General features: G+C 41.1%; 1 protein-coding gene across 16 annotated transcripts; it reads right to left on the bottom strand.

Annotated features, from left to right (window-relative positions):
• Positions 1–13,810: 13,810 nt before the first annotated feature.
• LOC103652830 (non-lysosomal glucosylceramidase) lies at positions 13,811–25,422 on the bottom strand. Of its 16 annotated transcripts, none has more exons than XM_008679808.4 (21): positions 25,099–25,341; positions 24,900–24,956; positions 24,082–24,183; positions 23,311–23,421; positions 23,143–23,199; positions 22,946–23,016; positions 22,307–22,406; positions 21,912–21,982; positions 21,712–21,812; positions 21,535–21,638; positions 21,380–21,433; positions 21,207–21,262; positions 21,068–21,106; positions 20,789–20,939; positions 19,429–19,610; positions 19,286–19,353; positions 18,660–18,732; positions 18,509–18,570; positions 17,504–18,428; positions 15,956–16,246; positions 13,811–14,263 (listed from the first exon to the last, which is right to left on the bottom strand). In XM_008679808.4, exons 3-21 carry the CDS (start codon positions 24,157–24,159, stop codon positions 13,990–13,992), a joined length of 2,868 nt encoding a protein of 955 aa, XP_008678030.1. In that variant the 5' UTR covers positions 24,160–24,183; positions 24,900–24,956; positions 25,099–25,341; the 3' UTR covers positions 13,811–13,989. The 16 variants fall into 16 exon arrangements, with proteins under 16 accessions (XP_008678030.1, XP_035823078.1, XP_035823083.1 ...); XM_035967185.1 differs by having other exon boundaries at positions 22,946–23,026; positions 24,860–24,956; positions 25,099–25,340; XM_035967190.1 differs by having other exon boundaries at positions 22,307–22,401; positions 22,946–23,026; positions 24,860–24,956; positions 25,099–25,340.
• Positions 25,423–26,890: the final 1,468 nt, after the last annotated feature.

The following is a 26,890-nucleotide window of genomic DNA, read 5'->3' as shown; positions in this document are numbered from 1 at the left end:
GTTGATCGAGCTGCTCATTAGGCAAAAATTCAAAAGATGGTGTTGGAGAAACAGAGATAGAAGCCTCTAAGATTTGTGGGGCAGAATCGGTTGGGTAATGGGGTGCCGAGAACTAACAACAAGGCAACCACAACAATAGGAGAGATGTCTAAGGACCGTCTGGTTAAAGAGTATCATAGGCAAAATGGCCTTTATTTCACTTGTGGGGAGAAGTTTGAGCCGGGCCATCAAGGGAAATGTCCGAAGAGGTTACAAATGCAGTTGAATGCATTATCGACTAAAGATTTGCCCATGCCATTATTTGATGAAACGCTGAAGTAAATTGAACAAGCGAAACATTTGGAAGAGGAGGTTTACCACTTATCCATGAATGATGTCAGTGGCACAATTACTAAAACATGTGTGGGAGTCTAAGCTCTTATTCAGAATCAGATCATGTTGATTTTGGTGAACTCTGGGAGTTCAACTAATTTCATCAGCAAGGCCTTGGTGAACAGGTTGGGGCTACAGATGCATAAATGTCCCTTGGCTATAGGGAAGATGGCAAATGGTGAAGCCTAGAATTATGATATGGCAGTTAAGGATCTGGAATAGTGGGCCAATGGTCACACTTTTCAGGAGTGATATGAGAGTGTTGGATTTAGGGGCTTATGACGCAATTCTAGGGTATTACTAGCTAGAGCAACATAGTCCCATGCAATGTGATTGGAAGGGCAAGGTTATTTGCTTTAAAGATAATAGAGAGCAGGTGAGGTTGGTGGGTAATTCTGAGCAGCATGGGAAAGTGATGGAGTTATCTACTATCCAGTTAGAGAAATGGTGGAAGGGGAATGATGTTTGGGCTCTTATGTTGTTGGAATCCGTTTCTAACACTAAAAGGGATGCTGCAGATGGGGAATTACATGTTTTAGTGTAAAAGTACAAAGATGTGTTTGTTGTGCCTTCAGTTTTACCTCCTCCAAGGCTCTCTGACCATAATATTCCTTTGATACCAGGGTTAGTGCCTGCCAACTATCAACCATACAGGTATTCTCCATTTCATAGAACCAAGATAGAGAAGCATATCACAGAGTTGTTGCAAGCTAGGTTGGTTGTCCCTAGTGTTAGTATTTTTGCCTCACCAGTTCTCTTAATCCAAAAGAAGGATGGCTCGTGGCGTTTTGCATGGATTATAGAAAACTAAATGGCATGACCATCAAGAATAGGTTTGCAATGCTGGTGGTGGAGGAAATCATGGATGAATCGTTAGGCACTAAGTTTTTTTCTAGCTTGGACATGACAAGTGGTTATCATGAAGTGGAGATGGGAGAATCAGATGAGTGCAAGATTGCATTTAAAACCCACCAAGGGCACTAGCAATTCAAGGTCGTGCCCTTTGGGCTTCTAATGACTAGCTACTTTCCGGTGTGCTATGAACTTGGTCCTAGCTCCATTTCTTCGCAAATTTGTGATGGTGTTCCTTGATTATATATTGGTTTATAGCCCTACTTATTGGCAAGCACATTTGGAACATCTTGAGTTCGTCTTTGAGCCCATGAGACAACACCAGTTTTATCTCAAAAGAAAGAAATGTGTCTTTGGATAGCAAGAATTTACCTATCTTGGGCATATTATCTCTGCACAGGGGTGGCTACAGACCCTATGAAGACAACAACAATGATCAAATGGCCACAACCTGTCAATGTGACTGAGTTGTGTTGGTTACAAGGGTTAACTGGTTACTACAGGCATTTTGTCAACAACTATGTCACAATTGCTGGACCATTAACAAGACTGTTGCAGAAGGGATAGTTTCAATGGTCAGAGGAGGAAACTCAGCTTTCTTGAATCTTAAGTAGGCTATGTCTACCACTCCAGTGTTGGCTTTACTTGATTTCCAAAAATCATTTGTGGTAGAGACTGATGTCTGTGATGATGGATTATGAGTAGTCTTGATGCAGCACAGTCGACCCATAACTTATTTCAGCAAGGCATTGGATGCTAGAAACAAACAACTCTCCATCTATGAAAAGGAATTCTTAGCCTTGATCATGATAGTTGACAAATGGAGGCATTATGTCCAAAGGACTGAGTTTGAGATACACACAGATCCTAAGGCCCTTAGTTTTCTGGGACAGCAGGAGTTGCAGTTTAAAGTGATCTACAAACAAGGCAAGGACAATGTGGTGGCAAATGCCCTTTCTAGGGTAGGTCATGTGATGGTCATGGCAGTGGTTAGTGAGGTTCAACCAATGTGGATACAGGAGGTGCTAAATCCTTATGCAATAGATAGTGAGGCTCAAGAACTGTTGGCCAAGCTAAGTGTGGTAGTCCAAATGAGCAAGGTTATCTGTTATGTCAAGGGTTGATCATGAACGACAAGATGGTATGGTTGGGCAATAATTTTGCTCTTCAAACAAAGGTGGTGGCTTCTTTGCATGACAATGCCTTAGGGGTCACTCAGGTGTGCAGCCTACCTACCAGAGATTGAAGAAATTGTTTGTGTGGAGAGGGATGCAACAGGATGTGGAGGACTTTGATAAATAGTGTCAGGTATGTCAGCAAGCTAAGGAGAGAGAGTTCATCCTGCTGGCATGTTACAACTCTTGTCTATGCCTCAAGGAGCCTAAGACGACATTACAATGGACTTTATTGAGAAACTTCATAAGTCAACTGGCTATGACACTATCTTGGTGGTTGTGGATATGTTTTCTGAATATGCTCATTTCTTAGCTCTCAAGCATCCCTTTACAGCAACTCAAGTGGCTCAAGTTCTCTTGGATCAAGTGGTCAAGTTACATGGTTACCTAAGTCTATAGTCAGTGACAGGGATAAAGTCTTCACAAGTGCTTTCTGGACTCAATTGTTCAAGTTGATGGGTACCAAACTAAACTTGAGTACGACTTATCACCCTCAAACGGATGGTCAGGGTGAAAAGTCAATCAATGCGTGGAGATATATCTAAGGTGTGTTGTGAATGCTTAGCCCCACAAATGGAAATTTTGGTTAACCCTTGCTGAGTTTTGGTATAATGCATCTTATCACTCTTCACTAGGATGTTCTCCTTTCAAAGTCTTGTATGGGTATGACCCTCCCATTTGATGCCGCTCCTCTGATCCCGGTTAATATTGAGACTGATGTGGCACAACTGTTAGCTGAGAGGCCTGCTTTCACCAACATTTTGAAAGAACAGTTAGCTGGTGCTTAGAACAGGATGAAGATGCAGACTGACAGGTTCAGGACAGAAAGACAATTCCAAGCATGTGATCTAGTGCTGCTCAAGCTTTAGCCATATGCTCAACGTTCTATGATCAACATGGTATGTCCAAAATTGGCTTTCAAATTCTTTGGCCCATACAAGGTGTTGCAGAGATTGGGGGAGGTTGCCTACCGTCTAGATTTTACCGGCATCAGCACAGATTCATCCTACATGTGTCCCAACTTAAGCCTTTCACCGCTAATTGAAAGGGAAATAGGCTCACACCTTTTCCTAAATGATTTTGGTGGTTGAATTGCCCAACACAAATATTTGGACTAACTAGTTTGCTCTAGATTATAAGTTCTATAGGTGCCAAAGGTTCACAATAAACCAATACAAAGTTCAAAGAAAGGGTTCAAAAAGAAAGGAGCAAAGCAACCGAAGGCTGCCCTGGTCTGGCGCACCGGACAGTGTCCGGTGCACCAGTGTGGATTATCTCCAACTCGCTACCTTCGGGAATTCGGGGAGGCCGCTCCGCTATAATTCACCGGACTGTCCAGTGTAGCACCGGACTGTCCGGAGTGCCAGCGGAGCAACGGCTCCTTGTGCCAACGGTCGTCTGCAAAGGAACAGTGAAACGCTATAGTGCGCGCCTGCGCTCGCAGAAGTCAGAGCAGGCGCCAGAAGGCGCACCGGACAGTGAACAGTGACTGTCCGGTCCACCATCGGACTGTCCGGTGGCCCACATGTCAGAAGCTCCAACGGTCGAACCCTTACGGTTGGGTGACGTGGCTGGCGCACCGGACTGTCCGGTGCGCCATACGGCAGCAGCCTTCCCCAACAGCATTTTTGGTGGTTGGGGCTATAAATACCCCCCAACCACCACACTTCAATGCATCCAAGTTTTCAGCCATCAAACCTCATACAAGAGCTCTAGACTTCATTCCAAGACACAAACAAAGAGATCAAATCCTCTCCCAAGTCCGAAATCACTCCAAACAAATTAGTGACTAGAGAGAGAGACTTTTGTGTTCTTTTGAGCTCTTGCGCTTGGATCGCTTTTCTTCTTCCTCCATTCTTGTTTCCAACTCACTTGTAATCAAAACAAGAGACACCAAGTTGTGGTGGTCCTTGTAGTGGACTAAGTGTCCCATTTGATTGAAGAGAAAGGCTCACTCGGTCTAAGTGACCGTTTGAGAGAGGGAAAGGGTTGAAAGAGACCCGGTCTTTCTGACCACCTCAACGGGGAGTAGGTTTGCAAGAACCGAACCTTGGTAAAACAAATCACCATGTTCATTCGCTTTATTTCTTTGTTGATTTGTTTTCCTTCTCTTTCGGACTCGAATTTAATTCTAACGCTAACCTCGGCTTGTAGTGTGTGCTTAAGTTTGTAAATTTCAGATTCCGCCTATTCACCCCCCTCTAGGCGACTTTCAATTAGTATCGGAGCTGGTACTTCATTAGAGCCTTACTGCTCGAAGTGATGTCAGGAGCATCCGCCATGAGGGAGATCGGGACCAGCGGCGACAAGTCCACAAGCTCGGGAAGAACACACTCGAGGAAGTCCGCCCACAAGCACAAGGAGGAATCCTCTTCCTCCATCAAGTCCCAACGGAAGGGTGACAAGAAGAAGAAGATGAAGAAGATGGTCTACTACGAGACCGACTCTTCGTCACCCTCCACCTTCGGCTCGGAATCGGCATCCGCCACTTCTAAGCGCCATGAGTGCAAGAAGTATAGTAAGATGCCCCTTCACTACCCTCGTATTTCAAAACGCACTCCATTACTTTCCGTTCCATTAGGCAAACCATCTATGTTTGAAGGTGAAGATTATTCTATGTGGAGTGATAAAATGAGGCATCACCTAACCTCACTCCACAAAAGCATATGGGATATTGTTGAGTATAGAGCGCAGGTACCAAAGAAAGGGGACAAGGATTATGATTCGGAGGAGGTCGAACAAATCCAACACTTCAACTCTCAAGCCATCACTATACTCCTCGCCTCTCTAAGTCGAGAGGAGTATAATAAGGTGCAAGGGTTGAAGAGTGCAAAGGAGATTTGGGACGTGCTCAAGATCACGCACGAAGGAGACGAGGTGACCAAGATCACCAAGCGGGAGACGATCGAGGGGTAGCTCGGTCACTTCATGCTTCACCAAGGACAGGAGCCACAAGCCATGTACAACCGGCTCAAAACCTTGGTGAATCAAGTGTGCAACCTCGGGAGCACCAATTGGGATGACCATGAAATGGTCAAGGTTATTCTTAGATCACTTGTTTTTCTTAACCCTACTCAAGTTCAATTAATTCGTGGTGATCCAAGATATAAACTAATGTCTCCCGAGAAAGTGATAGGAAAGTTTGTGAGCTTTGAACTAATGATCAAAGGCTCCAAACAAATCATCGAGCGAGGCACCACCTCCACACCCGAGGTGCAACCCGTCGCCTTCAAAGCGACGGAAGAGAAGAAGGAAGAGTCTACATCAAGTAGGCTCCCCATCGACGCCTCCAAGCTCGACAATGAGGAGATGGCTTTAATCATCAAAAGCTTGCGCCAAATCCTCAAGCAAAGGAAGGGAAGAGATTACAAGCCCTGTTCCAAGAAGGTGTGCTACAAGTGTGGTAAGCCTGGTCATTTCATTGCTAAATGTCCATTATCTAACGACGAGAAGAAGGGGAGAAGGAAGGAGAAGAAGAAGTATTACAAGAAGAAGGGCGGCGATGCCCATGTTTGTCGGGAGTGGGACTCCGACGAGAGCTCCACCGACTCCTCCGACGAGGACGCCGCAAACATCACCGTCAACAAGGGTCTCCTCTTCTCCAACGTCGGCCACAAGTGCCTCATGGCAAAGGACGGCAAGAAGAAGAAGGTAAAATTTAGGTCCTCTACTAAGTATGCAACTTCTAGTGATGAGGAAAATTCTAGTGATGATGAGGATAACTTGCTCACCCTTTTTGACAACTTAAACATGCAACAAAAAAAAATTGAATGAATTGATTAGTGCTATTCATGAGAAGGATGAACTCTTGGATAGCCAAGAGGACTTCCTTATTAAAGAAAATAAAAAGCATGTTAAAGTTAAAAATACCTATGCTCAGGAGATAGAAAAGTGTGAAAAAATAACTAGTGAGCTAAGCACTTGCCATGGCACTATTTCCAACCTTAGATTTGAAAATAACAAATTGATTGCTAAGGTTGAGAAATTAAATGTTAGTGACGATTCTCTTGTCAACCTTAGGAATGATAATGCTAATTTAATTGCTAAGATTGACAAATTGAATGCATCTCTCTCTAGCCTTAAAATTGAGAATGAAAAATTAATTGCTAAGGCTAAAGATTTAAATGTTTGCAATGTTTCCATTTCCAATCTTAGAGATGAGAATGCTATTTTACATGCTAAGATTGTTGAATTAAATACTTGCAATCCCTCTACATCTACTGTTGAGCATGTTACTATTTGCACTAGATGTAGAGACATTAATGTTGATGCTATTCATGATCACCTAGCTTTAATTAAACAACAAAATGATCACATAGCTCAACTTAGTGCTAAGATTAATGAGCATGACTTAGAAAATGAAAAGTTTAAATTTGCTAGAAGCATGCTCTATAGTGGGAGACGCCCTGGGATTAAGGATGGCATTAGCTTCCAAAAGGGAGACAATGTCAAGCTTAATGCCCCTAAAAGATTGTCTAACTTTGTTAATGGCAAAGCTCCCATGGTTCAGGATTACGAGGGTTATATTTAATACCCTGCCGGTTATCCCGAACACAAAATTAGGAGAATTCACTCTAGTAAGTCTCACTCTGGCTCTCATCATGCTTTTATGTATAAGAGTGAGGCGTCTAATTCTAGGCAATCCACTCATGCTAAATTGCCTAAGAAGAAGACTCCTATTGCATCAAATGATCCTAACATCTCATTTAAGACTTTTGATGCATCATATGTGCTAACTAACAAATCAGGCAAAGTAGTTGCCAAATATGTTGGGGGCAAACACAAGGGATCAAAGACTTGTGTTTGGGTACCCAAGGTGCTTGTTTCTAATGTGAAAGGACCTAAGACCGTTTGGGTACCTAAGAACAAGGCCTAAAATTGTTTTGTAGGTTTATGCATCAGGGGGCTCAAGTTGGATAATTGATAGTGGGTGCACAAACCACATGACAGGGGAGAAAAGGATGTTCTCCTCCTACAAAAAAACCATGATCCCCAAAGAGCTATCACATTCGGGGATGGAAATCAAGGTTTGGTCAAAGGACTTGGTAAAATTGCTATATCTCCAGACCATTCTATTTCCAATGTTTTTCTTGTAGATTCCTTAGATTACAATTTGCTTTCTGTTTCTCAATTATGTAAAATGGGTTACAACTGTCTTTCTACGGATATAGGTGTTACTGTCTTTAGAAGAAGTGATGATTCAGTAGCATTTAAGGGAGTATTAGAGGGTCAGCTATACTTAGTTGATTTTGATAAAGCTGAACTCGACACTTGCTTAATTGCTAAGACTAACATGGGTCGGCTCTGGCATCGCCGACTAGCCCACGTTGGGATGAAGAATCTTCACAAGCTTCTAAAGGGAGAACACATTTTGGGACTAACAAATGTTCACTTTGAGAAAGACAGGATTTGTAGCGCATGTCAAGCAGGAAAGCAAGTTGATGTTCATCATCCACACAAGAACGTCATGACGACTGACAGGCCGCTTGAGCTACTCCACATGGACCTATTCGGCCCGATAGCTTACATAAGCATCAGTGGGAGTAAGTACTGTCTAGTTATTGTAGATGATTATTCTCACTTCACTTGGGTGTTCTTTTTGCAGGAAAAATCACAAACCCAAGAGACCTTAAAGGGATTCTTAAGACGGGCTCAAAATGCGTTCGGCCTAAGGATAAAAAAGATTAGAAGCGACAACGGGACGGAGTTCAAGAACTCTCAAATTGAAGGCTTCCTTGAGGAGGAGGGCATCAAGCATGAGTTCTCTTCTCCCTACACGCCACAACAAAATGGTGTAGTGGAGATGAAGAATAGAACTCTACTTGACATGGCGAGGACAATGCTTGATGAGTACAAGACTTCGAACCGGTTTTGGGCGGAAGCAATCAACACCGCTTGCTACGCCATCAACCGACTCTATCTTCACCGAATCCTCAAGAAAACATCCTATAAACTCCTAACCGGTAAAAAGCCCAATGTTTCATATTTTAGAGTCTTTGGTAGCAAATGCTTTATTCTTGTTAAAAGAGGTAGAAAATCTAAATTTGCTCCTAAGGCTGTAGAAGGCTTTTTACTTGGTTATGACTCAAACACAAGGGCATATAGGGTCTTTAATAAGTCCACTGGACTAGTTGAAGTCTCTTGTGACATTGTGTTTGATGAGACTAACGGCTCTCAAGTAGAGCAAGTTGATCTTGATGAGCTAGATGATGAAGAGGCTCCATGCGTCGCGCTAAGGAACATGTCCATTGGGGATGTGTGTCCTAAGGAATCCGAAGAGCCTCCACATGCACAAGATCAACCATCTTCCTCAATGCAATCATCTCCACCAACTCAAGATGATGATGATGAAGATCAAGAGGAGGACAATGATCAAGGGGAAGATGCTTATGATCAAGACAAGGAAGATGATGAGGATCCAAGACCGCCACACCCAAGAGTTCACCAAGCAATACAACGAGATCACCCCGTGAACTCCATCCTCGGTGATATTCATAAGGGGGTAACTACTCGATCTCGTGTTGCTCATTTTTGTGAACATTACTCCTTTATGTCTTCTATTGAGCCATACAGGGTAGAAGATGCATTAAGGGATTCAGATTGGGTGTTGGCAATACAAGAGGAACTCAACAACTTCACGAGAAATGAGGTATGACATTTAGTTTCACGTCCTAACCAAAATGTTGTAGGAACCAAATGGGTCTTCCACAACAAACAAGATGAGCATGGTGTGGTGACAAGGAACAAAGCCCGACTTGTAGCCAAGGGATATTCACAAGTCGAAGGTTTGGATTTTGATGAAACCTATGCACCCGTAGCTAGGCTTGAGTCAATTCGTATATTACTTGCCTATGCTACTTACCATGGCTTTAAGCTTTACCAAATGGATGTGAAAAGTGCCTTCCTCAATGGACCAATCAAGGAAGAGGTCTATGTTGAACAACCTCCTAGCTTTGAAGATAGTAAGTACCCTAACCATGTCTATAAATTCTCTAAGGCGCTTTATGGGCTCAAGCAAGCCCCAAGAGTATGGTATGAATGCCTAAGAGATTTTCTTATCGCTAATGGCTTCAAAGTCGGAAAAGCTGATCCTACTCTATTTACTAAAACTATTGAAAATGATTTGTTTGTATGCCAAATTTATGTTGATGATATCATATTTGGGTCTACTAACAAATCTACTTGTGAAGAGTTTAGTAGGATTATGGTTCAAAAATTCGAGATGTCTATGATGGGGGACTTGAAGTATTTTCTAGGATTTCAAGTCAAGCAACTCCAAGAGGGCACCTTCATTAGCCAAACGAAGTACACTCAAGACATACTCGCCAAGTTTGGGATGAAGGATGCCAAGCCCATCAAGACGCCCATGGGAACTAATGGGCATCTCGACCTCGACACGGGAGGTAAATCCATAGATCAAAAGGTATACCAGTCGATGATAGGATCTTTACTCTATTTATGTGCATCTCGACCGGATATTATGCTTTCCGTATGCATGTGTGCAAGATTCCAAGCCGATCCTAAGGAAGTTCACCTCAAGGCCGTAAAGAGAATCTTGAGATATTTAGTTTATACTCCTAAGTTTGGTCTTTGGTACCCCAAGGGATCCACTTTTGATTTAATTGGATATTTAGATGCTGATTGGGCAGGGTGTAAAATTGATAGAAAGAGCACATCAGGGACTTGTCAGTTCTTGGGAAGATCCCTGGTGTCTTGGGCTTCTAAGAAACAAAATTCCGTAGCTCTTTCTACCGTCGAAGCCGAGTATATTGCCGCAGGCCATTGTTGCGCGCAATTGCTTTGGATGAGGCAAACCCTTAGGGACTATGGTTACAAATTAACCAAAGTTCCTCTCCTATGTGATAATGAGAGTGCAATCCGCATGGCGGATAATCCCGTTGAGCACAGCCGCACTAATCACATAGTCATTCGGTATCACTTTTTGAGGGATCACCAACAAAGGGGGGATATCGAGATTGCATATGTTAGCACCAAAGAACAATTAGCCGATATCTTTACCAAGCCATTAGATGAGAAAACATTTACCAAACTTAGGCATGAGCTAAACATTCTTGATTCTAGGAACTTTGATTGATACTTTGCACACATAGCTCATTTATATACCTTTGATCATCTCTCTTTCACTTGCTACGACTAATGTGTTTTTCAAGTGTATTACATGCTAAGTCATAGATTGAAAGGGAAATGGAGTTCTTCGGCGAAGACAAGGCTTCCACTCCACTCCATCGACTTATTCATCCTTCGCCGTCACTCCGCACCACTCTCCAATGTGGTATAATCTTCACTCATATATTATTTGCCAAAGGGGGAGAGAAAGTAAAAGGGCTTATATTACATTCACAAGTATCCGTTTTTGGCGATTCATGCCAAAGGGGGAGAAAGTATTAGCCCAAAGCAAAAGGACCGCACCACCATCAAGGACCGCACCACCACCAATTTCAAAAATTAGTCTTTCAATGTTGTATTAAAAGAAGTTTTTCAATTGATATCTTATTTTTGATATAATTTCAAATTGGTATGACCTCTTTCAAAATTAACATCCAAAACCCTCTTGAACACTAAGAGGAGAATTTCATTAAGGGGGAGTTTTGTTTAGTCAAAGGAAAAGCATTTGAAATAGGGGGAGAAAATTTCAAATCTTGAAAATGCTTCTCGAAATCGTATTCATATACCTTTGACTATTTGCAAAAGAACTTTGAAAAGATTTTCCAAAAGAATTTGCAAAAACAAAACAAGTGGTGCAAATGTGGTCCAAAATGTTCAAAATGAAGAAAGCATCCATGCATATCCTATGAGAATATATATTGGTTTAAATTCCAAGTAACCTTTGCACTTACATTATACAAACTAGTTCAATTCAGCACTTTTATATTTGCTTTGGTTTGTGTTGTCATCAATCACCAAAAAGGGGGAGATTGAAAGGGAAATAGGCTCACACCTTTTCCTAAATGATTTTGGTGGTTGAATTGCCCAACACAAATATTTGGACTAACTAGTTTGCTCTAGATTATAAGTTCTACAGGTGCCAAAGGTTCACAATAAACCAATACAAAGTTCAAAGAAAGGGTTCAAAAAGAAAGGAGCAAAGCAACCGAAGGCTGCCCTGGTCTGGCGCACCGGACAGTGTCCGGTGCACCAGGGTGGATTATCTCCAACTCGCTACCTTCGGGAATTCAGGGAGGCCGCTCCGCTATAATTCACCGGACTGTCCGGTGTGCCAGCGGAGCAACGGCTCCTTGCGCCAACGGTCGTTTGCAAAGGAACAGTGAAACGCTACAGTGTGCGCCCGCGCTCGCAGAAGTCAGAGCAGGCGCCAGAAGGCGCACCGGACAGTGAACAGTGATTGTCCGGTGCACCACCGGACTGTCCGATGGCCCACATGTCAGAAGCTCCAACGGTCGAACCCTTACGGTTGGGTGACGTGGCTGGCGCACCAGACAGTGTCCGGTGGCGCCATACGACAGCAGCCTTCCCCAATGGCATTTTTGGTGGTTGGGGCTATAAATACCCCCCAACCACCACACTTCAATGCATCCAAGTTTTCAGCCATCAAACCTCATATAAGAGCTCTAGACTTCATTCCAAGACACAAACAAAGAGATCAAATCCTCTCCCAAGTCCGGAATCACTCCAAACAAATTAGTGACTAGAGAGAGAGACTTTTGTGTTCTTTTGAGCTCTTGCGCTTGGAGCGCTTTTCTTCTTCCTCCATTCTTGTTTCCAACTCACTTGTAATCAAAACAAGAAACATCAAGTTGTGGTGGTCCTTGTAGTGGACTAAGTGTCCCATTTGATTGAAGAGAAAGGCTCACTCGATCTAAGTGTCCGTTTGAGAGAGGGAAATGGTTGAAAGAGACCCGGTCTTTGTGACCACCTCAATGAGGAATAGGTTTGCAAGAACCGAACCTCGGTAAAACAAATCACCGTGTTCATTAGCTTTATTTCTTTGTTGATTTGTTTTCCTTCTCTTTCGGACTCGAATTTAATTCTAACGCTAACCTCGGCTTGTAGTGTGTGCTTAAGTTTGTAAATTTCAGCTTCCACCTATTCACCCCCTCTAGGCGACTTTCACTAATCATTCACCAGTGTTTTCTGATCTACCACATTATGCTTATTTGTCCAAAGGGGTTGTGCCGGAGGAGATACTGGATAGGAGGTTGGTGAAGAGGGCAATAAGGCAATTCCACAAGTGCTGATTCCTTGAAGTAATTTGCCGAAGGATTCAGTTACCTGGGCGGATTGCTATCAACGTGATTGGTTGGCTTCTCTACTCTGGAGTCTCAAAGCATTGTCTGTTTGGTTTATGTATCTCCTCAAGCGGGCTCACGGCATGCAAGTCGTACGCCGTAGCCAGGCTTAGCACGAACGGCGGGCGAGAGCATCTCCCCGCCTGTAGGCTCACTGCATGCTTAGGGCTACTTTGGAAACCTCAAATACCCTTCGGAATTGAAGGGGATTGAGATGGAAATGAACTAATTTCCTCTCCAAACCCCTTCAATCCCAAAGGGGATTTGAGTTTCCAAACTAGCCCTTAAGGGACAGAAATCGAGATGTTTTTATTTTGCTCTTCCATTTATGTCTTCCAATTAAAAAATGTAATCATCTAATCCATTTAGTATTTGTATTTCTCAGATTTTTATGAACAAAACTAAATCGCTCATGATAAATATATAAAGATTTATTTATACACTCTTTACTAATACACATTTCAGTGCAACCAACCAAACTAAATCTATGTCTGATCTACACGAGTCTACAAACACAACCAAACAAAAGTGTTTGCACTAATACACATTTCAGTGCAACCAACCAAACTAAATCTATGTCTGATCTACACAAGTCTATAAACACAACCAAACAAAAGTGTTTGCACGAACTCACCTTGGTTCTACTAATACTGGCCAGACTCATACGGACCTGGCTCGACTTCTACGGTAACAATCACATAGTATGTGATTCAGCAATGTTTTCCACAATCGCTTGCTTGGGGACAAGCATGTTTGACAGAGGGGGCACATGTGACGGCTGAAGTCTGAAGATCACGAAGAAACTCGAGCTGGCAGTGTGCCGGGAGGTCTAGTAATCCGAGGTGTGGAGTAGCAGCCATGTTGGCTTGTGGGTGTGTGGGCCGTTAATGACCCAGAATACTGTTGGGCCTAGGAGTTGTCCAGCCCATAATCAGAGTATAAAGGATGTAATCGCTGAACAGATTGAGATAAGAAATAAGAAGAAACTGCTTACCGACTCTATCTCGCGTCTTGCTTGAGATCCACGGCGACACGCGCTCACGTCCCAGCGAGCTCACCTCGTCGGCGACCAAGGGCATCATCTGCACGGAGATTGCAAGGAATCGAAGATGTCTCCGTGACTCCATCGTACTGTCACTCATATATAACAGCTAGCTCATATATAATAAATTCATTTATATACGAACTACCGCACTTGGCAAGTTTATTACCACCAGTTTCATATACGAATCCGCGGGATCCAACAGCAACAATGACAGTGACTAATGAATTGTATCATCAAGAATTCGGACACTCAGCGCACAGGCGTGCGGAGGCGGCGATCAGGACCTAAACCTGTTCCGGATGATCTCGTACACCACCCGGACGAAGCTTTTGGACGATTCGTCTTCAGGCAGCTGCAGGAGCTTTGTGATCCGCGCGTAGGCGAACTGGTTCTTGGGGAATGAGTCCTGGGGTATATCTGCCTGTGGAGTGTTGTGGAGCTTCGGCTTCGACAGTGCCCATTGCATTGCCCATATGGCGAGCGGGCGCATGTAGCACAGGGACCTGTACTCGTCGTCGTTGTTCCAGGCTTCAGGGGTTTGGAATGAGTATCTGAAGAACTCAAACTGTCAGGTCTCATTTATAGCATAAGAAAGGCCGCACCAGGCATTCTATCCATATACAACAACAACAACAAAGCCTTTTTGTCCCAAGCACGTTGGGGTAGGCTAGAGATGAAACCCCGTATGAAAACCTCAGAGCTCAACCCCCAAAGAACAGAAAAGGGAAACAAAGGCAAAGGAGAACCGAAAACAACGAAACGGGGAAACACATAAAAGAGATAAAACCCACAAGGACCAGCAAGATCTAAAATGGACACAAGAAAAGGTCAAACGATTAAGGAGGAAAAGCGAAACTATCAATCAGGGTTCTGGCACGTGAATTGCACACTTCCACCCCTTCCTATCTGCGGCGAGCTCTTTGTCAATATTCCACTCCTTCAGGTCTCTCTTCACAGCCTCTGTCCACGTCAAAGTTGGTCGACCTCTACCTCTCTTCACATTTTCGGGACGCCTAATTATTCCGATATGCACTGGTGCCTCTTCAGGTCTTCGTTGGATATGTCCAAACCATCTCAAGCGATGTTGCATAAGCTTCTCCTCAATTGGCGCCACTCCTACTCTCTCTCGTATATCATCATTCCGGACTCGATCTCTCCTTGTGTGGCCACATATCCAGCGCAACATACGCATCTCTGCCACACTTAGTTGTTGGACATGTCGTCTTTTGGTGGGCCAACATTCTGCTCCATACAACATAGCCGGCCGGATTGCTGTCCTGTAGAATTTGCCTTTTAGTTTGTGTGGCACCCGGTGGTCGCATAAGACACCCGCAGCTTGTCGCCACTTCAACCATCCGGCTTTAATTCTATGACTGACATCCTCATCGATGTCTCCCTCCTTTTGAAGCATTAATCCTAAGTAACGAAAAGTGTCTTTCTTGGGTACCACTTGCCCATCAAGACTAACATCGCCATCCTCATACCCCATGGCACTGAAATCACACTTCATATACTCTGTTTTAGACCTACTAAGCCTAAAACCTTTTGCTTCCAGCGTCTGCCTCCACAATTCCAACTTTTGAGAAACACCACTCCTACTCTCCTCAATAAGTACCACATCATCGGCAAAAAGCATACACCACGGTAAAACTCCTTGTATGTCCCTTGTGACCTCATCTATCACCAAAGCGAAAAGATAAGGGCTCAAAGCCGACCCTTGATGTAGTCCTATGTTAATTGGAAAGTCATCGGTGTCTCCATCACTTGTTCGGACACTTGTCACAACATTAGTGTACAGCATTCTATCCATATACAAAAATATAAATACAAATCGAGTGGAATTAGTGGTACACATTAACGTCTGATTGATGCATGTTTCTGTAGATTACATTCAAGAAAAAACAGCAAGTCATTTAGTGTGCAAAATTAAAGTTCAGGAAAAAAATCAAGCAGATATAGGGAGATCCCAACATTCACTACATGTCTTACTGGTTTTTACATTATAAAAGGTTCAGAAGATAGAGATTTAGGAACGAACTTTCCATCCACAAAGTTAATGCATTATTCTTATAACTAAGTTCATGACACTATATTGAATAACAATCTTTCAAAAAAAAAGCTATATTAAATAACTAGGCTCAGGAAAAGTTCTATATTTCAGATGTTATACCACGTCCAAACACATACACGCCTGTTGACAACAAAAAAAAACATCAAACCTCAATTTATATGCGCATACTCACCCAAGTCCTCCTGGTGACCAGGCAGCATGATAGACCCCTTCAGCTGTTTTAAATCCCTGCTCAACCATGCCTTCCTGAATCATGCTTGCAGCTAGTGCATATGTCACCCCTGGCCATATCTCCCTAGATTGCATTGCAGACATGTCCACAGTGCCATCTGGCCACATCCCATTCATGGCTCCCCTTGTACCACCCTTGAACTTCATCACATTGAAAGAATATACCTTCTCTAGCGCACTTTGTGCCTTGTCTTTGTCAACAATTGGGAAGAGACCACAGGCTTTGGCATACCTGGAAAAAAAATAACAGCCCAGCATCAAGAATTTCGTTATAATATTTGATTCGAACATAACATTTGAAATTTTCAGACGGAAAAACCATTCATGGAAGCATAATGCTGTGCACAATCTTGACTTCATATAAAGTTATCTACTGGAACTGGAGCTCACTGTCATTCAGATACAACACTGGTCCTTCATAAGTACTCCCTCTGTTCTTTTTTATTTGTCGCGGTTTAGTTCAAAAATAAACTAGTAGGCGACAAATATTCGAGAACGGAGGTAGTACTATGCTTTATTCTACTAAACATTTCTGTTTGCTAAGCCATAAGTTGATTGCACAAAGCCACAAACGAGAAGTTATACTATAGGCATTTTAGAAGCTACTAATAGTAATGGCAAAAAGGAGTTGTTTTTAAATATTAGTTTCCACAAACATTCACAAACACGTAATAACCAAACTGAATGGAGAAAGAAAATGTGTTTCCTATAAAATCGGCAGCAACTGTCCATGTTTCAACTCGTCTTCATCCAAGAACTTCACGAATATTTATTACGTATGTCAATCGATGATTGAAACTGAAAAGTGTTGCCAATTCATGTAATGTGTTAAGGGGAAAAGTTGTATCTATTTATCAAATTAGGTCCTGTTTGGATTCATTAGATGATAGTAGTTAGCTAGCTAATAGCACATAGTTAATATTAGCTAATACTCCCTCCGTTCATAAATATATGACACCGTTGATTTTTTTAAAAAAAAACTTTGACCACTCGTCTTATTCAAAAAAATATTGAGTTATCATTTATTTGTTGCGATTTGTTTTATCATTTAAGGTAGTTTGTGCTTGACTTAAAACTTTACATTTTTCAATAAATATTTTGAATAAGACGAGTGGTCAAAGTTTTTGAAAAAAGGTCAACGATGTCATATATTTGTGAACGGAGGTAGTAGCACATAGTTCATATTAGCTAGCTAACTATTGGCTAGCTACCTATCATCTCGAAGGGTCTTTGGATACACAGCTGATTGATAAGGTTGGATTGTTGATCTACCAATTAGCTGCTATTATCTGATTTGGTACTAGTGAGATAGTTGTTATCTAGAGGTTAAACTAACAATTAGCTAGGCTATTATCTATACCCGTTTGGATCCAAAAGAGATAACTACTAGGCACTAGCAGATAGCTACTATCTACGGAAAACCAAACAGGGCTTTAGACAACACTGCAAATTTCAAAAAGAATTAACATATCGTTGATATATACGGTACCATTGTCCAGCCAATTGATCTGCTTGGATAGATGTGCTCATTTTGTTGTCGCCATCATCATAACTGAAGTAAGAACCATTCCACAGCTTGCTATAGACAAACTTGGCCTTCTCATATTTGTCCCAAAAAAGCTTTTCAGAAGCTTTGTCACCAACCTCACGTGCCAAGGCCGATGCTGCCTGAAGAGCAGCCACCCAAAGACCACCACAGTATGCACTTATACCAGCCATTGACCACACGTCATATGTTTGATCTGGGAAATCCTCATTTTCTATCATCCCATCTTTATCCTTATCAAATTGCTCCATATATGCCATTGCTATATAAACTGATGGCCAAACAGCTCGAGCAAAGGATTTGTCGCCTGTGGCCACCACATCTCTATAAACTTGCAGCACAAACTTCGGATTCAAATCTTTCCACCGATCTGTATTATAGAGAGTGTACGCATTGACCTTGAACCATGGGTCATATAATCCAAGATCATGAGGAACAGCACCGAGAACTTTTCTTGCAGCCCATTTTCCATCATGCAAGATCCTCAGCTTTTCAGGATCATGCATCATAACAGCAGCAGCAAAGTCTCTCTGGACGCTGAGTTGAAGCTTTGGAAACAACATGATCAGTGAAAATGATGCATAAAAATGAACATCATATGTGTTCCACATATAATACTCGATGCCCTCGAGGTATAGAAACTGGCCAATGTTCTCTTCACCCTGAAGCAAAGTTGTTCCTATAGCAGAATTTGATGCAATAGATGCATGCATCCTCTCAAATACTGATGCCATTCGATGAAGAATATCAGAAGCAGTATTATTCTGTCGAACCATCTCATTGAAATCATCAGATTCACCATTTAACATGTCAAGAGAAAACTTTTTCCAGCCAACTGCTGTCAAGCTTTGAATTGGTGGTAATCCATCTGATAATATCTCTGAGTTAATTCTCAGGAAAAGTAATTGTCATCATTTAGAGGGAAAACAAGAAACTATGGATGCATACCTGTCCATATAGTTCCTCCAGCATTAAGATAGTATAGTTCATTGAAAAGTGTAACTGGATACCTAACGAATAAAGTTCACGCTATAAATCAACATTCAGCAGCCTCAGGTTTTGTGTACCAAGTAAATGAATTATTAGGGTTGGAACAAACCAAGCAGGAAACCTCTCATCTTGCAAAATAGGATCCTGCCACTCCTCAATTTGTCTCTCCCAGGAAGCATGCTCTATAATTTATTAAGCATACAAAGTTAGCAACAACTGTTAATAGGAAGAAATACGATTACAAAAAGAGAAGAGTCAAATCCAGGGTGTTCCCCTTTCAGATACAAGGACCTCATTGGTGATGACATTGTCAGGAAAAAAAAAAGGTATATACTGTGTCAATGGGTGTACAGCAGAAAAACAGAAATGGACTAGTTTTTCATGAAATAAGTTTGGACAGTAAAATTAATTGGATGCTACCAGTGTGGCAGTAATCAGGGGAGGAATCTCCTCAGTTGGCACTTGACAGGGAGCCACTTAGTTTCCATGATTGATAACAAAGCTTGCACATGGAAATATTAATTTAGTTCTTTTCAAATACTTATGTAAAATTATTGGTATTAATATTGCAGATTTAAAGAATAGTCAGTGAAAAATAATTTTATCATTAAGATCCATATTGTCTGTTTGTTAGAATATTTCGTAAAGTGGAATATTGTAGCATGGGTGTACGGCGCACACTGAAGTACAAAAGGAGTGCATTCAATAGAGTTGTAGTGAGGAAGTGGATTATACCAAGAATGGCATCGTGAGCAAGGGCTGCTGCTGCATCACCGTCTGTGCCATAAAATTTGGTGTAACGCCTGAAAATCTTGGAATGAGGTTAGTTTCAGTTGCATTGCTGTTTTGTTCATTACTGGAAATTGTGCTGTTCTAACCTATGATAGGTTTTCCCACTAGAGAACTTCACTTCAGGACAAGCCCATGCAAGTGAAAATGAAATATCCTGGGTTGCCTTGGGAGCCAGCTTAACTGAAGCAGCGATAGCTGCCCCTATTGATGATCCTGGTCTGGAGCACATCGATGTCTTGATGGGATCAAGATGATCAAAAGATCCATGCTGCCACGACAAGAAGAAAGTTACTTTAGCCTCATACATACCACTGACATACTTTACCAGAAATTAAACTGGATAAAGTGGTACAATATTTGACACATTGAACCAAAGCAATATATACAAGCCCTGAAGCTAAAGCTAAAGCAGAGTATTTGGCATCACTTCAATCAGAACATAGATAACCATGAGTCCATGAAGCTAAACCTAAGATGAAATTTTCTGAGCCAAAAAATGAAATATCTTTGCACCAGAAACTCTATCCCAATTTTAGCTAGCCTGATGACTTTTACCTACAACTACAATTCATAGTAAAGCGAAAGGGCCTCTACCCTAGTGGTTAAGGCTTCCGAGTAGCACCTCCAAGCCCCGTGTTCGATTCCCCTCGAGGGCAAATTTTCCGGCTTGATTAAAAAAATCATCTCGCTATGCCTTATCCACACTTGGGTTACGACATCCTATGCGCCACCCTCCGGTTGGACCATCGCAGAGTGGACAGTTGACATCGGTCCGTTAGTGATGGAGAGCTAGGGTTCAGGGATTTTCTCGGCCAGGACCAATGTTTCAATCTCTTCTTAATATTATACTGGGAGGGCAATCATTCCCTCCTTGGCCGAGTTACAATTCATAGTAAAGATTTCATCCACTCTTGAACTTGTGCATGGCATTAGAAAAAGGTTCATTTCAACCTGTCTACCATCTGAGAAACAACTTTCACACACCCACAACAGGCATATTCCAAGATTATATGGCTGGTACAATTAAACGTTAAAAAATTGAGACAACTAACTACCTATGTTTCCACTTTCCAAAAGTTTGGAATATTTTGAGTTGTCTGACCCATTACATAATCTACAAAATAAGTGACTAACTCAGAATTCAAACATAAACGACTTTCAAAAGATTGACACAGGAATGTGCTGTCTGGTACCATACACTATCTGACATGCAGTGCATAAGAAGCAACATAGAACAACAACGAAATGCTGCCTATATGAGAACTGTGGTTCTTGTTATAAAATAAATTAGATGATGTAAGCTACATGTGCAACTGCAGAAAGGTGACAGTTTCACCAATGAGGCAGGAATGTAAACTCAGCATACAAATGCACCTGGTATTTTCATTATATTTTCTTATAATAGGAAATGCCTTGTTATTTCAGAGTGATTCCAGCTTAACCAACCTCTTTCACAGAATTCCACATATCTTTAGCTGTGAATTCATCAGATGCGGAGCTCCCAGATATCACAAAGTAAGGACATTCAGATATAAGGATATCCTCTTTCTCCTGTGCTGCTATCACAAAAGTTACATGTGGTTGACCATCTGCTGTTCTGCTCTCAAATACATCACATTTAAGATATTAGAATTAAAAATTTCCCTAGGCTGAGTTCAGTTTATGACATATATCTAACTCCTAGTAGACAGCATGTTTCTAAGAAAAATAAAAGGTTTTAGTTACCTGTGATGTAATAGTATGCCATGAACACCATCCTTTTCTCTGTCATCCATTAGGATATATTAAAAATATAACCCAACAACTTGTTTATTAAAGAAAAGCTCAAAAACCAGCTAAACATTTATACTTATTGTTTTCTTACATCATACTGGAGTTGGAATGATATCCGGTGAGTTCAGATTTTCCACCAACAGAGTTCTGCATGTTCAAACATAAGGCAAGAAGGTTCAGAGAAAAAAAGAAATACAAAATATAAGTATTCAATTATGATAGAAGTTACGAAATATCTGTTAAAAAAACTTTACTGAAACTTACAGCCCATGTAAAAAGCAAAGTCACATCAGCAGCTGTATGTCCTGAGTTTGTTACCTGAAATTTTTTTACGTGATTGCTAAAGGTGTGGAGCTATATCATAAAGTTAAGAACAGGTAAAATAGAAGATTGAAGGAATTTCATGTATGTAGTATTACGGTAAAAGTGAACACTGCAACTGGATAGCTGCTCTGTTGATAATTGTGTGGAATAATTGGAGATATCTGACGGCACACTATATTGAGCTCAGGATCAGGTTCTCCTAACAAGCACAATCCAAAATGAGACAAAGGTAGATGTTAACCAAAAGAGAATTCTGTAGTTACTTTCAATACCATCATATACTGTCCAAGCCCTAGGGTAAAGGGCATGGTAAGTAGATTGTTGTCCACTCATATTCCAGTCCCAGGATCCAATTCCTGAAATGTCACTTCCTCTGCATTTAAAAAGCTCTAAGGAATTTTTCAAGCACTAAAAAATCAAAACTATTTCCTGTATATAGGAAACTCATGAAGTAAACATCAAGTGTGCTTACTTCGGCAAATCTGGTTTCCCAGGATGCAACACTGTGGAATATTTTTTACCATCTTGGCGGGAAATGAAGGCCTAAATGGACAACACTTAAATATCAAACAAACAGTAAACATTGTAGTTAAAATTCTTATCGCAGTTCTCATCAGCTAATGCATGTGTTAATCCAGCAGATAAGAGCTTGAGAAGCATCACAATACACCATAGTTCATTAATTAAAGTACTGTCTTTCAATTTCTTATACACTCGAAGTCTGACAAGGGTGCATCAGCACCTCAGGACATTAAGCCAGTACAAGTGAGATTGCATTAGAAAAGAGTATCTCAAATTCCAAGAATCGTCAGACACAAAAGAAAATTATCAGCCAGAAATAAATAATGGAGAAAACTAGAAACTTACAGAAAATTGATTTGCCAATACAGCATTATCTTCACAAGATCCTGGAAACAATTGCCAACGTTGGAAATCGCCTTTGTAGCTTCTTCCAATACTTCCTGCACTACATTTCCAACAATCAGGAAAATACATAAATATGGCAACAAGCTTCATCGAACAAGAGGAAAACATTTTTAGTGTGTGCACTACTTGAAACTGTTATTTATATCAACCTTCTGCCCAGTAGGGCACACACTCCTGCATATTTCAGTGTGGTGATACCCCTGGCACAGTGGCACCACTACCGAAAGGGGAAATAATAAAACAGATGGCTGAGTTGCTGAGAGCAACCTTGATTTACCAATGTAGTGTTTAATATGGCAGGTGAGAATTAATGTAGGTAGCTTCATTTAAAAACAATAAAGTAAATATAATATGCTTATTCTTTCTTCATGACACTTGAACTACCAAATGATATGCAGACATGTTTAGCAACAAAGTGATGCATAGGGAATTCGCAAGCTCTTTACAGTATCAAGCAGTAAGAGCACGGTAAATCTGGTGAACATAAGTTTCCTGGTAGACCTTTTAACATAAAAGTTTGATGAATATACACTCAATATTTACAGGAAACACATATTACGCAAAGAGAAGAAGATATACCCAATACCACCAAGTGGGACACCCTGACCAGATCTTGCAGCCCGCTTTTTCATAGGATCAATAACAGCAATCTGTAGAAAACTAACGAAGCTAGAACTTACATGGTATCCAAGTGAAAACTGAAGCATGTGGAACATTCAATTTTCCACATAATAATTTGTTATTATCCATGAGCATGTGAAAATAATGAAACATACTCGCCCTTTTGAAGTTTCCTCAAGGATATGTCGACTAAGACGTAAACCAATACCAGCCTGCAATGGTAAGATGAAGATTAAGTATGTGTGTGTAGGTGTGTTGTGGTGAGTGGGGGAAGGGGAGGGGGGCAGTGGAATAGGCTAGGCTATGCAGTGTAAAAGAAGTACCAGCTGCATTATCTCTCTCCATGTAAGTCTGAATGGCGGCAAATCATGTCTAACATGGGTTAGCTTATGTTCCCAGGTCAACACTGGGAGTTGGCCAGGATAAACCTTTTCCTGTCATCAAAGAATACCGCATTTGAACCCAAAATACAATGGGAGATCTTAATAAGTCAGGAATACAAATGAATAGTACTCGACCTACAGGGTTAAGACAACCCTCGAGTATTGTATTGAGAAGAAGACATTTTCACACAGGTCGAGAAACCCCCGAACCCCTATCCCACTCATACACAGCGGCACCATAGCCAATGTGATGGCCGGGGCCAGGCCTTAGACCTGTGCTTTGGAGTGAGACAGATGAGGGGATTTTTTTAACCCTGGCCTGAAATTCACTCCCACGGGGAGTCGAACTCAAGACTGAGGAGTGCTACTCAAACCACCTAACCAACTCAGCTAGAGACCCTTTCGCCAGATGAATAGTACTCATATTCTTTTTCCAGATTGTTGATAGAACCATTCAAATTATAAGTTAATAGAGCTAACTGGAATCATGGTAATAAAGATATGGGCAAAATTATTATTCATAATTATATGCACAGATTGATCATACATCAACACATAAAATTAAGTGTTTTATACTTACATAAATAAAAATTGGATTGTTAATGGCAAGCACAATTGTGATGTGACTGATTAAATTATTCAGTTTTCATAAAGTCAACATCATATAATGTAGCAGGAGCTTTTATATGAATATAAGAAGGAATAGCTCACTTCATCACCATTCATATGTGCAGGTGGACGATTCCGAGACACACCCTTTGGTTGCTCATCAACATAAGTCTCTGGCATGTTTCTTATTTCTTTGGACTACCCCTGCAAACAAGTGAACATTCACTCAAGCAATTATTTGTTAAATTCATCTGACCATAAACATCAACAAAAGAATTTTACAAACTACAGGATATTTAATGTGACAGAGCGTGAAGACATTTCAAATCACACAGAAAGGCAAATTAAGGATATCTGATCAGGAAATACATCAGAATTCAGAAATGTGTCCAAAATAGAAACAAAAAAAAAGATGATGCTTTAATACCGCTGATAGATATATTGCATGTAGAAGCAACAACAGTGAGACACAATGTCAGGAAGGTATACCAAGGTCAAATAAATAATTGCTCAAACATTGATCAAGGTCTAAGAACCAATCTGGCGAATTGATATCTCAAAGGGAAAGGATTCACTAAGTCTAGTTTGCTTTAAATCAGAGAAATATCACTGAGGTGTTGTAAGCCTGTAACTGCAGATGAGTAAAGATAGGCAAAGAAACCATTTGGTTGAAGCATATGGAATCAAGTTTGTGTCAATTTTACGTTACAATAACACATAACCCAAATTTATTTCAGACAGATCATAAGGTGTATGAAGCAATGTTGTATAAAGATGATACGCAGTGTTGATTGAAACAAATTCAACACATGGAATCAAACGGAATGTTGAATAAATAAACATGTCACAAAAGTCATAAGTCGCTAGAGGTGAATCGTACTAGAATAGAAGGAAAAATTATATTGCTTGCCCAAGTGAACCTTCAGTGTTGACTGTTAGCTGAAGGACAAATCAGGTCTTCCTCCTAAATACCTGGCCTGTCGGGAAGATATTGCATAGCAAAATAAAATAAGCAATCCATCCCCGACTCTCCAACCAAATTCCAAGAGCCAGCCAAAAACATAAAATAGAGGAGGAAGGAAGGCGCGATCCCGTGGGACGCCACCGCGAGAACAGTACCGAAAATCCTGCAACGAGCACCGAGAAGGGGGCACCGGGCTCTCGAGCTAAGATCCGGAATCGATCGGCGTCCTATTGCGGGGCGAGAACCTGGCCTCCTCCTGTCCTGAATTCCCCTCCCCTAGAAGGGATCGATCGATCGGACACTGCGGCGCGGAAGACGTGGCTGTTGCCTGTGGGAGCAGACAGCGTGACAGGAGCGATTCGTCTTCTAGGGCCCACGACAGTGGACGCACTGCGCACGTGTAAGGTGGAAGGGACTTTACTTTAGCAAAATACCGACTGTTTTTTACCGTATGTCTGATGGGACGGGGACAGTGATCTGATCTAGTTTTGCGGTATGAGATAATTGTGTGTCATGTTTCATTTACATGTATGTTTCATGATTGTACATATGTGATGTTCATAGGTAGAATTAGAAAGTGTGGTCTCTATCTACAGTTGGTCTGATGAGGGCATGCATAACCTATAGATCTAGTTTTGGTTTCCAATAAAATAATAACGGAGCGGCTCCTGGATCTCTATATAGAAATTTACCATAAATAGTTGGAATGTTCACGCTCCACAAAAACGACCGGATGTGAGCGCTCTCTCAGACGCGAGCACTCTACCCTGCTCCTCCTCTCTACACTCATACAGCTATCAACCAAACAAAAAATGAAGCGGCTCTGTTCTATTATACTCTTCAATCAAACAAAAAATGGAGCGGCTCTGTTTTTCTTGCCAAACGTAGAATAGAGCGGCTCCATTCTCAATTACTAGAATGGAACCACTTCATTCTATTTGACTATTCAATCAAACACACCTAAGAGACAAGTAAAAGGTTGTATGATAAAACTCTGAGACTCTAGATTATAAATGCAGTTAAGAGACAATAAATGCACTTAAGCATAACATCACTAGGAGTTCAATGATAAAGTTCATCAGCAATGATAACATACTTAAAAGTTGTCCGTCGAATACTCCTTTTTGTTCTAACATTAGGATCTTGTAAATATGTGATCAGGGGTATCCTCTATCAAGAGCATCAGCCCTACTATTAGTAGAATTAGTTAAAACCATCGCAGCAACGTCTTTGTTCGATTGACGGTCCAGTGACTTTCCCAGACAATCCAGCTCATACACTGCAAATGGTTCGACGACCTCATCATACTGTCTGGCACATGTAGCCTTGACATGCTCACAACCTTGACTATCGAATCTTCAAAAATATGAAGCTTTTGTCTCTTTATCTGATACCCCCAAAGCTTCTTGTGCCAAATTATTAGCTCTAAAATTTTCAATCCTAAATGCATGATGAATGTCTAAGTCATCAAATGAACAAATTATGTCCCTATATTTTTCAAGATAACTATTAAGTACTATGTAAATATTAATATTCTCTCAAAACCTATTGGACTACTAATTGAGAATCATTAAAAACTTTCACATGTCTTACCCCCATATATTTTAATAGTTCCAAACTGAATATCAACACTTCATATTCAGCTTCACTATTAGTGCGATGAAACTCCAATCGACTAGAGAAATCAAAGGTGGTATCTCTTAGCGAAATAAGTATTATGCCAATACCTTGTCCTTTTTTGCAAGTCGATCCATCAAAATATTGTCCCGGGGCTAATAGTATTATAGAACATATCTAGCTCACAAGAATCAGTAATCTGATGTTCTATAATAAAATTAGCTACAACCTAGCCTTTCACATATTTTAAAGATTCATAAACCAAATCATATTCTATAAGTGTATAAGCTCATTTACCAATTCTACCATATTTTAAAGACTCATAAACCA

The sequence above is a fragment of the Zea mays genome, chromosome 4 (assembly GCF_902167145.1).
Source record: "Zea mays cultivar B73 chromosome 4, Zm-B73-REFERENCE-NAM-5.0, whole genome shotgun sequence".
Lineage (NCBI taxonomy): Eukaryota > Viridiplantae > Streptophyta > Magnoliopsida > Poales > Poaceae > Zea > Zea mays.
This window is presented reverse-complemented; position numbering and strand designations above follow the sequence as displayed.

Coding starts and splice junctions, on each gene's coding strand:
- LOC103652830 (XM_008679807.4), bottom strand. CDS start 24,159: ATGCCAGAGACTTATGTTGATGAGCAACCAAAGGGTGTGTCTCGGAAT. Junction 23,422..24,081: donor CACATATGAATGGTGATGAA/GTGAGCTATTCC, acceptor CTTTGATGACAG/GAAAAGGTTTATCCTGGCCA. Junction 19,611..20,788: donor TGTGGAATTCTGTGAAAGAG/GTTGGTTAAGCT, acceptor TTGTCGTGGCAG/CATGGATCTTTTGATCATCT.